This window comes from Oncorhynchus tshawytscha, linkage group LG20 (assembly GCF_018296145.1).
Source record: "Oncorhynchus tshawytscha isolate Ot180627B linkage group LG20, Otsh_v2.0, whole genome shotgun sequence".
Lineage (NCBI taxonomy): Eukaryota > Metazoa > Chordata > Actinopteri > Salmoniformes > Salmonidae > Oncorhynchus > Oncorhynchus tshawytscha.
Window position 1 is genome coordinate 28,100,178 of NC_056448.1, and position 14,515 is coordinate 28,114,692.

Below are 14,515 nucleotides of genomic sequence, written 5' to 3' on the forward strand. Positions count from 1 at the left end.
CACACACACTGGCAGTGACTCACCAATTTTGTCTCGTAATTTAAGGTAGTTGACCAAATTAATTCCACATTAAACCTTTTAATTTAGATAATTCATTTCCATTATGATTTGAAGACAATAGGTCAGATAACATTGTTACTTCCTGTCCTTTCTTCCCATCACCACCATTCCTCTCCATTCCATTCCTCCGTTTCACCTGTACAAAGAAAGAGAAAAGCACCCAAGAGTCCTCAAGCAAATAGCCATCTGCTCTGTTTTATGGACCAAACAGAGATGCTAGTGACTAACTCAAACAAAAAGATCAAACTGTTGTAACTTCCACTGAGCCTGCCCTGAGTACACTGGACCTGATGCAAGACACACCACTTTCTCGTTAGTCTCATAAACCTTTGCTCTGTGTTGCAACTGGGAACATAACGACAGAGAAGAGGGCAGGAGACATCAGCAGACAGGGAATCATATTCTTTAACTGTGAGGAAATATTCTTGATGCACTCCTCTTTTCCACTGAAATGCTATCCCACTATTAACTAGCCTACCTACTACACATGCTGTTAGGCCTACTCTACCACAGTGCTGAGCTATACATTTCCTTACCCTAACCCTATGCTTGTAAAGGAGGCACATTTAAACATCCGTTTAAATGCAGTTGGTAGTGAAGGCACAGCTCTAGGATTAGTTTATACCTTCCTCAACTTCAAGCCTAGGTGGAAAAATATAAAACTGACCTTAGATCAGTGTCTGAGGGCAACATCTGGACATACTACATCTGCTCAGGCAGTCAGCCTGAACGACACAGGTGTGCATGGTCACGTGTCTTATAACATTACGCAGGTTTTTTCTTCTCACCTGTTATGTAAGGAAGGGGTGTGGTACCCTACCTCTTCCGTTTACTTCAACGTCGTACAGACAAAAGGAATACACAAACGCGTGTATCAGCATTCAACACTCTTCATACATCGCAGATAGATCAATATTGGAAAGTTTTGTGGAAGTTAACATGGGTTTTCAGTCACATTGGTTAAAACTTATATTTTTATTTACCTGCGTCGATCTCTGTCTGTCTCAGAAAAATGGTAAGAGAAGGCTTTCCCCCTCTATTTCTCGTTATTTGTTTTTTTCCACCGTTCAGATACACGTTAGGATATTGTTTATTGATTTGGACAATTTATTGTGTCGGATTCCCTCTATCTGATTGCTTTGAATGCAGAGTTTGTGAAATACCACAAAATGTGATGATATTTCCAATATCGGTGTGGTTACAAACCTCAAAGCATCAATGAGTGATGTCATCATCCCACATGCCAGTGGGCTTGTTCAACATTGCTGCGACAGTGCAGGCGACTGCTTACTGACTTATCTACAAATCACCTTGCATTTTTTTTTTTTTATGTTATTCCAAAATCATGGCATTAATATGGATTTGGTTCCCCTGAACTCATCTGGGAAGGCTTTCTACTCGATGTTGGAACATTGCTCTGGGGATTTGCTTCCATTCAACCACGAGCATCAGTGAGGTCGAGCACTGATGTTGGGCGATTAGGCCTGGCTCGCAGTCAGCGTCCCAAATTCAACCCAAAGGTGTTCGATGGGGTTGAGGTCAGGGCTCTGCGTGCGGGGCAGTCAAGTTCTTCCACACCGATCTCGACAAAACAGGAAAGGGCCTTCCACAAACTGTTGAATGTTGGAAGCATAGAATGGTCTAGAATGTCATTGAATGCTGTAGCGTTACGATTTCTCTTCACTGGACCCAAGGGGCCTAGCCCGAACCATGAATAACAGTCCCAGACATTATTCCTCCTCCACCAAACATTACAGTTGGCACTATGCATGGGGGAGGGTAGCGTTCTCCAGGCATCTGCCAAATCCAGATTCGTCTTTCGGACTGCCAGATGGTGAAGCGTGATTCATCACACCAGAGAACGCGTTTCCACTGCTCCCGTCCAATGTTGGCGAGCTTTATGCCACTCCAGCCGACGCTTGGCATTGTGCATCGTGATCTTAGGTGTTCGGCTGCTCGGCCATGGAAACCCACTTCATGAAGCTCCCAACGAACAGTTCTTGTGGTAACGTTGCTTCCAGAGGCAGTTTGGAATTCGGTAGTGAGTGTTGTAACCGAGGACGGATGATTTTTGCGCTACGCGCTTCAGCACTCGGCAGCCCCATTCTGTGAGCTTGTGTGGCCTACCACTTCGTGGATGAGCCGTTGTTGGTCCTAGATGTTTCCACTTCACAATAACAGCACATAGAGTTGACCGGTGCAGCTCTAACAGGCCAGAAATTTGACAAATTGACTTGTTGGAAAGGTGGCATCCTATGACAGTACCATGTTGAGAGTCACTGAGCTCTGCAGTAAGGCCTTTCTGCTGCCAATGTTTGTATATGGAGATTGCATGGCTGTGTGATCGATTTTTATACACCTGTCAGCAACTGGTGTGGCTGAAATGTCCGAATCCACAAATTTTAAGGGGTGTCCATAACTTTTTATATATGGGGTACTTCTACTGGTCCATTTTTTTTAAAGCTAGGACTCTGGTACACAGCAACAGCAGGGTTGCTCCAGTACAGTAGGTAGCAGTAATGCACCATATCGTTGGATGCCAACGGCCAATAAACCCCACAGAAAAAGAGGCGGAGGCAACAACAGTTTATAGTTAGCTAGGACAATTGTAGATACTGTCCTCTGCCCCAGCCTGTCAGTCACTGTTTTCCAGCAGTTCTGTTAACAAGGGTGAGAGCAGGTGTTTAGGAACCTGGGTGCTAGTTAGCAAGCTAGTACTTGTTACACAGCATGCGGGAGAGATGGCTAGCTAGCACACCGGTAGACTGTGTACTTTGCCCCCGCCTGTCAGTCATTGTTTTCCTGCAGTTCTGTTAATGACGGCGAGGGTCAGTGTTGTAGGTGTTCAGCAGGTTTTTAGGACACTGGGTGCTAGCTTGTTAGCTAGACTCTGGTACACAGCAGGTGGGATAGATAGTTAGCTGGCAATTGCCCCTGCCTGTCGGTCACTGCTTTCCTGCAGTTCTGTTAACACCAGCGAGGGTAGATGTTCGGCAGGCGGGAGCGAATGACACTGTGCTAGCTAGCTGGCAGACTGGGAGTGACACCGGTAGCTAGCTAGGACACCGGTTGACTGTAATTTGCCCCCTGAAAAACTCAGATGGAGGAATGCCCACATGAAGGAACACCATCATATACACTATTTTTTAAACTGAAAATTACCACTAAGGGGTATACTACAAGGGGTATACTACAAAGCAGGATCAATGAGTTAGCCAGCTAACTTTGATGACCAGAAATAACTTTTTCTGGTTCATAAAGAAAGCTACACTTAAATACAGTATGTGTTTTTGGTTGTTGAGTTAAGTAGACATTGCCCATTTTAAGCTTATCCTTATTCTCCTTGTTCCTACTTTTTGTTTACCCCTCTGGCGTCTTATTAGTTGATTTCAAATAAATGTTTACTTTTGATATAGTTTACATAAGTACAATAAAAAAGTAATAATTGAGGCATCTACCTGACAGCGAAGTAAATAAGTCACAAATGTCTATTGTATTCAAATGGCTTATATTCTAACCTCATTGTTTTAAGTCCTTAAACAGCCCTGTTTATAATCCCCTTGTTTCTCGCCTCTTTCTCAGAGCGTAATGCTGCCGTTGACGACCGAGGATTCTCAGGGAACGAGACAATGGAGGGGGTAGGGGTCTCCCTTACGGGCCTCATGGTTCTGGAAAGTCATCTGACCACGGTGTTCCTCCCCATCGTCTACATAGTGGTGTTTGCTGTGGGGCTGCCCACCAACACCATGGCCATCTGGGTCTTCCTGTTCAGGACCAAGAAGAAGCACCCTGCCGCCATCTACATGGCCAACCTGGCTCTGTCTGACCTGCTCTTTGTCATCTGGACGCCTCTGAAGATCGCCTACCACTTCAACGGTAACGACTGGATCTATGGAGAGAGGCTGTGTAAAGTCCTGGTGGGCTTCTTCTATGGGAACATGTACTGCTCCATCCTCTTCATCACCTGTATCAGTGTCCAGCGCTACTGGGCCATTGTTTACCCCCTCTCCCAAGATTGTAGGAACAACCATGTAGCCATCGGTGTCTCGGTCGCAGTCTGGGTGGGGGTCTGGCTGCTGACCACCCCTCTCTACCTCTATGACCAGACAGTCAAGGTGACCAACCTCAACATCACCACCTGCCACGACGTCATCCGGCCCAGCCAGATTAGCATGGCCGTCGGCTACTTCCTGACCATGGGAACCCTTGGATTTGTAGTTCCCACTGTGGTGTGCGTGGTGGCCTACATTCTGATGCTCAAGTCCCTGAGGAACTCAATGACGGACAACAGCATCTCCAAGAATCGGCGCAAGGCTGTGGTGCTCATCATTACTGTGCTGGTCATGTTCCTGGTCTGTTTCACCCCCAGTAACATCATGCTGCTGGTGCACTACTCCCTCCTGCTGGCCGGAGTAGTGAACGATGGCTACGGCTTCTACATCACCACCCTGTGTCTGGCCGCCCTCAACAGCTGTGTGGATCCATTCATCTACTACTTCATCTCAGAGGAGTTCAGGGAGCACGTGAAGAACACGCTGAGGTGCCGAAGTGAGAGGACAGTGGCGAGGATGAGGGTCTCGTTCAGCGCTCTTAAGTACTCCAAGAAAAAAAGCACCTACACGTCAGACTCAGGGAACACACAGAGCTGCTCCTGTTAAGGGGGTTGTCATGTGGAGATGGAAGTTGGCTGTACTGATGTTTTTAAAGTACTGGACAGGTGAAAGAGGAAGAGCTGGTGACCATCTGCCATGTTGCTTTCACCTGACTTGTTTCATCATTATTAATGGACATGGCGCCATTTTAAACTGAGTTGCAACCCCAGACTACTTCATATTATGTGCTAGTGTTACATTGGCTTCTCTTCCCTCATACATGATATTTACATGGAGATTTTGTTGGTTTTATATAGAGGGCAAAATTAGTAAGAGTGATGAGGCAAATAGTTTTTATTCCGTGTTACTGATCCATCCTCCACGTTTAGACAATCAGATGTCCATTAAGTTTGGTCCAGCGCGGAGCTCTCCAAAACTTTCAACTGAGTTCTCAGTGCCCTGCACTGACTCTTCTTCTTTAAGTGAGCCATTCACATACAGTACCTAGTGAAAGTCTACACACCCCTTGCACAGTTATGCCATTTTCTACACCACCTGCTTGACATTTTCAAAGTGAAAGAAAAAGTATAGAAAATGTTTGAAAAAAATAAACAAAGATGTCTTGTTTGTATTCACACCCCATAGTTAACACTTAGTGGAAGCACCTTTGGCAGCAATTACAGATGATAGTCATTTTGAATAACATTCTACCTACTCTTAGCGTAACATTATATCCATTGTTTTTGTCAAAATTGCTCAAACTCAGTGCAGTTGGTTGGGAATCATTGATGAAGGCAAACATAGTCTTTGATTTTCAAGCAGATTTAAGTCAGGCTGGAAACTGGACCCCTCTGAAACACTCAACACCTCTTGGAATGCCATTCTGGTGTGTCTCGTTATTCAAATTTCTGTAATTGTCCCCCTTGACTATTTCCACATTTTGTTATGTTACAGCCTTATTCTAAAATTGATTCAATCGTTTTTCCCCCTCGTCAATCTACACACAATACCCCACAATACCCCATTTAGACATTTTTGCTCAGTACTTTGTTAATCTTCTTGGGTATGACGCTACAAGCTTGGCACATCTGTATTTGGGGCGTTTCTCCCATTCTTCTCTGCAGATCCTCTCAACCTCTGTCAGGTTGGATGGGGAGCGTCACTGCACAGCTATTTTCAGGTCTCTCCAGAGATGCTCAATCGGGTTCAGGTCCGGGCTCTGGCTGGGCCATTCAAGGACATTCAGAGACTTGTCCTGAAGCCACTCCCACATTGTTTTGGCTGTGTGCTTAGGGTCGTTGTCCTGTTGGAAGGTGAACCATCGCCCCAGTCTCTGAGGTCCTGAGTGGTCTGGAGCAGGTTTTCATCAAGGATCTCTCTGTACTTTGCTCCGTTCATCTTACCCTCGATACCGACTAGTCTCCCACAGCATGATGCTGCCACCACCATGCTTCACCATAGGGATGGTGCCAGTTTTCCTCCAGACGTGAGGCTTTGCATTGAGGCCAAAGAGTTTAATATTGGTTTAATCAGACCAGAGAATCTTGTTTCTCTTGGTCTGTGAGTTCTTTAAGTACCTTTTGGCAAACTCCAAGCGTGCTATCATGTGCCTTTTACTGAGGAGTGACTTCCGTCTGCCCACTCTACCATAAAGGCCTGATTGGTAGAGTGCTGCAGAGATGGTTGTCCTTCTAGAAGGTTCTCCCATCTCCACAGAGGAACTCTGGAGCTCTGTCAGTGACCATCGGGTTCTTGATCACCTCCCTGACCAAGGCCCTTCTCCACCGACTGCTCAGTTTGGACGGGCAACCAGCTCTAGTAAGAAGTCTTGTTGGTTCCAAACTTTTTCCATTTAAGAATGATTGAGGCCACTGTGTTCTTGGGGACCTTCAATGCTGCAGACTTTTTTTTGGTACCCTTCCCCATTTCTGTGCCTCGACACAATCCTGTCTCGGAGCTCTATGGACAATTCCTTTGACCTCATGGCTTGGTTTTTGCTCTGACATGTACTGTCACTTTTTTTATATAGACAGGTGTGTAACTTTCCAAATCATGTCCAATCAATTGAATTTACCACAGGTGGACTCCAAACAGGTTGTAGAAACATCAAGGATGATCAGTGGAAACAGAATATACCTGAGCTCAATTTTAAGTCTCATAGCAAAATGTCTTTTTTTTTTAAATATATAAATTGGAAAACATTTCTACAAAACTGTTTTTGCTTTGTCATTATGGGGTATTGTGTGTAGATTGAGGATTAAAAAAAATATTTAATCAATTTTAGAAAAAGGGAAGGGGTCTAAATACTTTCCGAATGCACTGTATTTACCTGGGCATTTCTCCTTTCTTTTTCTTTTGATCTTGACAGACTCCCCAGTATCTGCCGGTCACAAGCATACCCATAATATGATGTTGCCACCACATTACTTGAAAATACGAGGGGTTGGTAGAATCGTATTTAAAATAATTTTCAGCTGTAATTGTGAAGACCTGCACAATCAAGACATCTTCATAATAAATGTTTTTACGTTGTCTTTCACTTTGAAAATGTGGAGCAGGTTGTGTAAATCGGTAGGAAAAAAATAGAATGTAATCCCTTTTTAGAATTTTAAGGCAGAACCTTTTGATGCTGTTAAAGGGATGTGTAGATTTCACTAAGCATTGTAAACCATGAATGTATGATATTTCTATCACCTATGCATATGCTCGTGAAGCTAATCTGATAAATAAAATGTAAATATTGTACATATTACATATTGTGTGTAATGTTTTATTTTTCAATAGAAATACATAAAACAAAAATGATATGGCCTTGGCTTTGTCAGCCGAGTGGCATTTAGCAATGGTTCCCTTTCTGTTGTGACATGAGTTTACATAAACAACTACCAAGTAGAAAAGAGGAAATTCTGATCATTATCTTGAATGTATAGGAGAACTTTCACCTACACCCTGAGAGATGTTGCAGCCTTAACTAAAATGGCAAAGAGAACCAATACTAGATTGGCATAGCTCGGATTTATTTAGAAATAGGTTTTCTCTATCCTATAAGATTTGTCTGGGTTATCCTTGGAGAAGACCAAGCAGATTAGAGCTGTGTAAAGTAGCATTCTCAGCCACAAGCATACCTTCCTTCCCTGTTCAGACTCGAGAGGTTGTGAAAGCCAAGGGGAACTACTTTTATGCTTATCAAATCAAAAATCTAATTTTATTGGTTGCATACATTTAGCAGATGTTATTCGTGAAGGAGTACAGATTTGTAAGCAGCATATAAATATGGTGTTTCATACATTGGCATTTTTCCTATTAGCTTACTCACTCCCAAACCTTATTACCCAGAGGTGTGTGGAAATTAACAGACACTCGAAACCATGTAATATGGGTGAGAGAGAGAGGCCCACTCAGGCAATATGATCTGATTATGACAAGTTTCCAGGGGGCGTTCCCAGACATTCATCCATAGCCAGTGACCATGGTACTCCTAAGTCTAGGTTAGCTATGCCCAACTCTAAATATGAAAAATGGACATACACTGAGTCTATGAAACATTAGGAACACCTTCCTAATATTGAGTTGCACCCCCTTTTGCCCTTAGAACAGCCTCAATTTGTTGTGGCAAGGACTAGAAGGTGTCAAAAGCATTCCACAGGGATGCCTGCCCAGTTTGACGTCAATTCTTCCCATAGTTGTGCCAAGTTGGCTGGTTGTCCTTTGGGTGGTGGACCATTATTGATACACACGGGAAACTGTTGAGTGTGAAAAACCCAGCAGCGTTGCAGTTCTTGACACACAAACCGCTGTGCTTGGCACGTACTACTATACCCCGTTCAAAGGCACTCTCATCCTTTGTCTTGCCCATTCACCCTCTGAATGGCACACATACACAATCCATGTCTCAATTGTCTCAAGGCTTAAAAATCCTACTTTAACATGTCTCCTCCCCTTCATCTACACTGATTTAAGTGGATTTAACAGGTGACATCAGTAAGGGATCATACTGTAGCTGTCACCTATATTCACCTGGTAAGTCTATGACATGGAAAGAGCAGATGTTCCTACTATTTTGTACACTGTGTATGTATATTGTACATTTCCCTTGTTTCAGACCATGCAAGAAGCTGCTGGTCTGATTGACATGGACCAAAGCTGTTTCTGACCTGCACCCGACTGCCAAGAAGATACATTTAGGGTAAGAGAAAAAGAAACTGTAATGGATCATTTTCTTTTCTTTCTACTACATCTTAAATCTTTATCTTAAATATATTTCCGTTGAAGTTGGTTTATTGAAGCAGGTTTAAAGTCTCCAAAACCGTTTCTATGAAGTTTGATGGTCTGTGAAAAGGGTAAATCCATTTGAATTCAATCCCTTTTTGAACACATCCCTTTTGATTTAAACATAACTTTCCAGACATGTTTGCCAATGGAAGAAGTAGTCAGAAAGGAACTTTTTGGACCCGAATGCCAAAACAAAAATTGTAATATCTTAACCTTTAATGTCAATTATCTAAACTCAAATTCTGATATTTTTCATATTCGTGCATGTTGTAGTTGAGACACAACGTGCTCTTGAATACACGGTTGGTGTCATTGTTAAATCATTGAAGTAGAATTCATAGAATGGACCTACTTTATCCCTTCAGACCAATACAATTTTACTGGTACACCATTGAAATTGAAATTTGAACTTCTAATTACTACCACAGATGTCTATTCTATTATCTATATTTCTATTATTTCAATAAGTTTCCTATGGAGGAACGACAGTACAATTTCAAACAACAGATATTCCCATTCAAGTCAGCATTCTTAAATGTGTGGACCTCCAACCATTTTAGTGGTAACATTTGAAAATAAAAATTTCCATTGGATTCCCATTTTAGTATATTTATTGCCAAAACGCGACACTCACCCGGTATTCAAGAGCATTTTGTGTCTCAACCGATGGCCGGCACAACATAAAAACCTCAGAAGTAAATTAGGTTCTTAGCAAAAATGGAGTTCACAATCTTTTATAATTTACATTTAAGGTAAACAATGACATTGTATTTAAAAAAATTTGACAACCCTGTTTGTAAGCTTTTAAATTGTCTCATTGTATGGTGGGATTTGCAATACAGTCAACTTTGAGCACCTTTATCTCTTGAATGTTTTGGCATTCAGTTCCAAAAAGTTATTTTCTGAGCACTGGGAAAATATGTATGGAAGTTTTCATTCAAATCAAAAAGGTTGCTGTCAAAAAGTGATTGAATTCAAATGGATTTACCTAATAACCAAATAGTCTTTGTTCATTTGTGTATTGTACCATTTCTTAAACGCTCACAGTGAACAATACAAGGAAATGCTTTTCTACGCAAGCTAAGTGAGCTCACTTCTATGCCTGTAGTGTAGAATTATTGTTTTGTTTATTTTGTCACCATTGTTCATATGTAGAGACATTTACACCGCAATGTGAAACACCATGCACTATATATTATCACTACAATAACTTTTTAGCTCATACTCATTAATACTGAAATGTCCATTTGTATGAATGTATAATCCATGGATTCAGCAATGGAAGAGCTGCTTGATTTCTCAAATTAGGGGTGCTAATGTAGAGTAAGTAGTGTTGGTAGTGAATTATACATACTTCAAGTCAAGTACATTTACAGCACTTTGTCACAGTCCTGCATGTTGCATTACATACAGCAGGTGGCGCTACATATCTATTTAGTACAAACAAGTATTGCATTTACTAAATGGGACTTATATTTGGTCTGGAGGATATCATTTAAAATATTTTTTTTTAAAGATCTTTAAAAAGGTATTTGTGCCATAAAGTTACAGAACATTACAAAAAAATTATGGTAAATGTTTCAAATAAGAAATCTAATTGTTTGTGTGTGCTCTTGTATTGTTTGTGGTTTAATTAAGGGCTTGCGATGCAAGAGTCGCAACTTTAAATCTTCAACATACTTCTGACTTATTGTTAATGGGACTTACGAAAAACAAATGTCCAATTCCATATCTTCGTCATACTACTTGTTCTCAACGCTACTACTCCTACACTGTTTAAGCTAGAAACGTCATTCAAACTTTAAAACATACAGATTGGTCTGGAATAGTGTTTGTAAACAACTTCTTTGTATCTTTTATACCTTTTTAAACTATTCAACTTTGTCCTTTATCTCAATCTTCATTCACTTTCATTGCATTTCCTTAAGATTCTAAAAGGACGCATTGTGACATCACTTCCGGCATTCTACTTACAGTAAATGCAACAGTTACTTTGACCACTTTGCAACAATGTAGACAAAACATATCTGTATGCAGAACAAAAATATATTATTCAGAGAAAAAGTTTTCTGTTTTAGTAACCGCAATAACCTTTCTCGTAACTTTTTATGAAACTGAAATTTTGAGGATTTCCCTAACATGGGTCCAGCCCATTGCTTGTGCTAGAGAATTTTCAACATTGTATAAAATATTCCGGGCCCTCAGCCACAGCTGTAGGCTATTTGTACAAAGGATAAGAAGCCGTGCTTGATTTGGGCAGGAGCTCACCAACACCCAGGGTTGGGGAATAACGGATTCCATGTATTCCGTTACATGTAAGGGATTACAAGAAAATGAAAAATCTTTGACACTTCTCTGTTCTCTCAATGCCATTCAAATCAGCATTGAAAAAAGGAGCAAGTTTAAGTTTGTTCCACCTGAACGGGTCTGACCAAAAGTCAGAGACACTATGACGACACACCAAATGTGTTTGATGGATCACGGGAAAAGAGCAGGAATAGGCTTTTATAGGCTACAGTCCAAGCTACAGTGGGGAGAACAAGTATTTGATACACTGCCGATTTTGCAGGTTTTCCTACTTACAAAGCATGTAGAGGTCTGTAATTTTTATCATAGGTACACTTCAACCGTGAGAGACGGAATCTAAAACAATATATATATATATATATATATATATATACACACAAACAAACAAACACACACACACACCCAAACAACACACACACACACAGGTTATGAGTCGTACACATAGATACACATACACACTAAAGCCAATGTGTACTTTACACATTTCATTACAAATTGCAAAAAAATCTCTATATATATTTTTGCAAAAACAATATATATATATATATATATATATATATATATATATATTTTATATTTCATAAAACGGCATTAGCACTTACCAGTCCAGAAGTACGTCCTGTCCTTGCAGAAACAGCTCCTCAATGTTTGAATCATAACTGTGTTCACTCAAAGATTCCTCAAACAAAAAATCTGTCTCACTTTCCCGATCAATCTCTTCTATAATCTGGTGCAAATCTGTATACTTAGACTTGGACTTCGCTTTTCCTGATTTATTCACCATGATGTCTTCAATGAAATCGTTGAAAAAACACTTGCAATGAAACCAACTATGACGAGATAAACGATTGTTTAGTGTGTGTAATTATGTCGAACGTTCCGTCAAAAGTTGATAGTGATGGAATTCACGACACAAACGGTTTACAAAATGTTTCGTTTTAGGCTATAAAAATGGATTTTATCAAAGAAAACGGCACTTCATGTGATCATTGGGACCCTCAGGAAGAGAAATAAGAGCAAGATATCAGAATGTAAGTCATAATTCTACCTTCAGATGTGAATGTGTCAAAACTGTCATGGCGGAAAATGTTTGTTGTTGTTGATCGCTCTTCTCAAACAAAAGCATGGCCTTCGTTCTCTGTAATAGCTATTTTAAATCTGAAAACACAGTTTGATTACCAAGATTCTAATATTTTGAAGGATGTAAGACACTTGTATTTTCAAGAATGTTTAATGTTACGACGTTGTATTTTTAGTTAGTCACTCTGAAATTTCCCCGGATGTTGATCCCTGTACGGGGATCGCAGCCATAATAGGTTTTAATTAACCTCCTCACAAAACTGTTTCCCATGCTTGTTCGATGAACCATAAACAATTAATGAACATTCACCTGTGGAACGGTCGTTAAGACACTAACAGCTTACAGACGGTAGGCAATTAAGGTCACAGTATGAAAACTTAGGACACTAAAGAGGCCTTTCTACTGACACCAAAAGAAAGATGCCCAGGGTCCCTGCTCATCTGCGTGAACGTGCCTTAGGCATGCTGCAAGGAGGCATGAGGACTGCAGATGTGGCCAATAAATTGCAATGTCTGTACTGTGAGACGCCTAAGACAGTGGTACAGGGAGACAGGGCGGACAGCTGATCGTCCTCGCAGTGGCAGACCACGTGTAACAACACTTGCACAGGATCGGTACATCCGAACATCACACCTGTGGGACAGGTACAGTATGGCAACAACAACTGCCCAACAACTGCAAAACAAACCATCAGTGCTCAAACTGTCCGCAATAGGCTGAGAGAGGCTGGACTGAGGGCTTGTAGGCCTGTTGTAAGGTAAGGTCGTCACCAGACATCACCGGCAACAACGTCGCCTATGGGCACAAACCTACCGTCGCTGGACCAGACTGGACTGGCAAAAAGTGCTCTTCACTGACAAGTCGCGGTTTTGTCTCACCAGAGGTGATGGTCGGATTCGCGTTTATCGTCGAAGGAATGAGCGTTACACCGGGGCCTGTACTCTGGAGTGGGATCGATTTGGAGGTGGAGGGTTGCAGGCAATCGTTACAGGGAAGACCTCCTCCTCCCTCATGTGGTACCCTTCCTGCAGGCTCATCCTGACATAACGCTCCAGTATGACAATGCCACCAGCCATACTGCTTATTCTGTGCGTGATTTCCTGCAAGACAGGAATGTCAGTGTTCTGACATGGCCAGTGAAGAGCCGAATCTCAATCCCATTGAGCACGTCTGAGACCTGTTGGATCGGAGGGTGAGAGCTAGGGCCATTCCCCCCAGAAATGTCTGGGAACTTGCTGGAAGAGTGGGGTAACATCTCACCGCAAGAACTGGCAAATTTGGTGCAGTCCATGAGGAGGAGATGCACTGCAGTATTTAATGCAGCTGGTGGCCACACCAGATACTGACTGTTACTTTTGACCTGGCAACCCTGGTTAGTGCGCACTGCGCCCGCCTGCCACAGGAGTCGCTGGTGCGGGATGAGACAAGGATATCCCTACCGGCTAAACCCTCCCTAACCCGGAGGACGCTAAGCCAATTGTGCGTCGCCCCATGGACCTCCCGGTCTCGGCCGGTTACGACAGAGCCTGGGCGCGAACCCAGAATCTCTGGTGGCACAGCTGGTGCTGCAGTACAGTGCCCTTAACCACTGCGCCACCCGGGAGGCCCTCATATGAAATATTTGCAAATGTATTACAAATAAAAAAACATAAATACCTTTTTTACATAAGTATTCAGACCCTTTGCTATGAGGCTCGAAATTGAGCTCAAGTGCATTGACCATCCTTGAGATGTTTCTACAACTTGATTGGAGTCCACCTGTGGTAAATGCAATTGGACATGATTTAGAAAGGCAACACCTGTCTGTATAAGGTCCCACAGTTGACAGTGCATATCAGAGCAAAAACCAAGCCAGGAGATCGAAATAATTGTCCGTAGGACTCTGAGGCAGGATTGTGTCGAGGCACAGATCTGCGGAAGGGTACCAAAACATTTCTGTAGCATTGAAGGCCCTCAAGAACACAGTGACCTCCATCATTCTTAAATGGAAGAAGATTCTTCATAGAGCTGGACACCTGGCCAATCTGAGTAATCAGGGGAGAAGAGCCTTGGTCAGTGAGATGACCAAGAACCCGTTGCTCACTCTGACAGAGCTCCAGAGTTCCTCTGTGGAGATGATTGTTCTTCTGGAAGGTTCTCCCATCTCTGTAGCACTCTACCAATCAGGCCTTTATGGTGGCCAGAGGGAAGCCACTCCTCAGTA

The 14,515-nt window shown here is 42.2% G+C and overlaps 1 protein-coding gene across 1 annotated transcript; it reads left to right on the forward strand.

Annotated features, from left to right (window-relative positions):
* Positions 1 to 859: 859 nt before the first annotated feature.
* On the forward strand, positions 860 to 5,669 carry LOC112219809 (proteinase-activated receptor 2-like). The gene is made up of 2 exons (XM_024381319.2): positions 860 to 1,075; positions 3,643 to 5,669. Exons 1-2 carry the CDS (start codon positions 1,000 to 1,002, stop codon positions 4,716 to 4,718), a joined length of 1,152 nt encoding a protein of 383 aa, XP_024237087.1. The 5' UTR covers positions 860 to 999; the 3' UTR covers positions 4,719 to 5,669.
* The last annotated feature ends 8,846 nt before the right edge of the window (positions 5,670 to 14,515 follow it).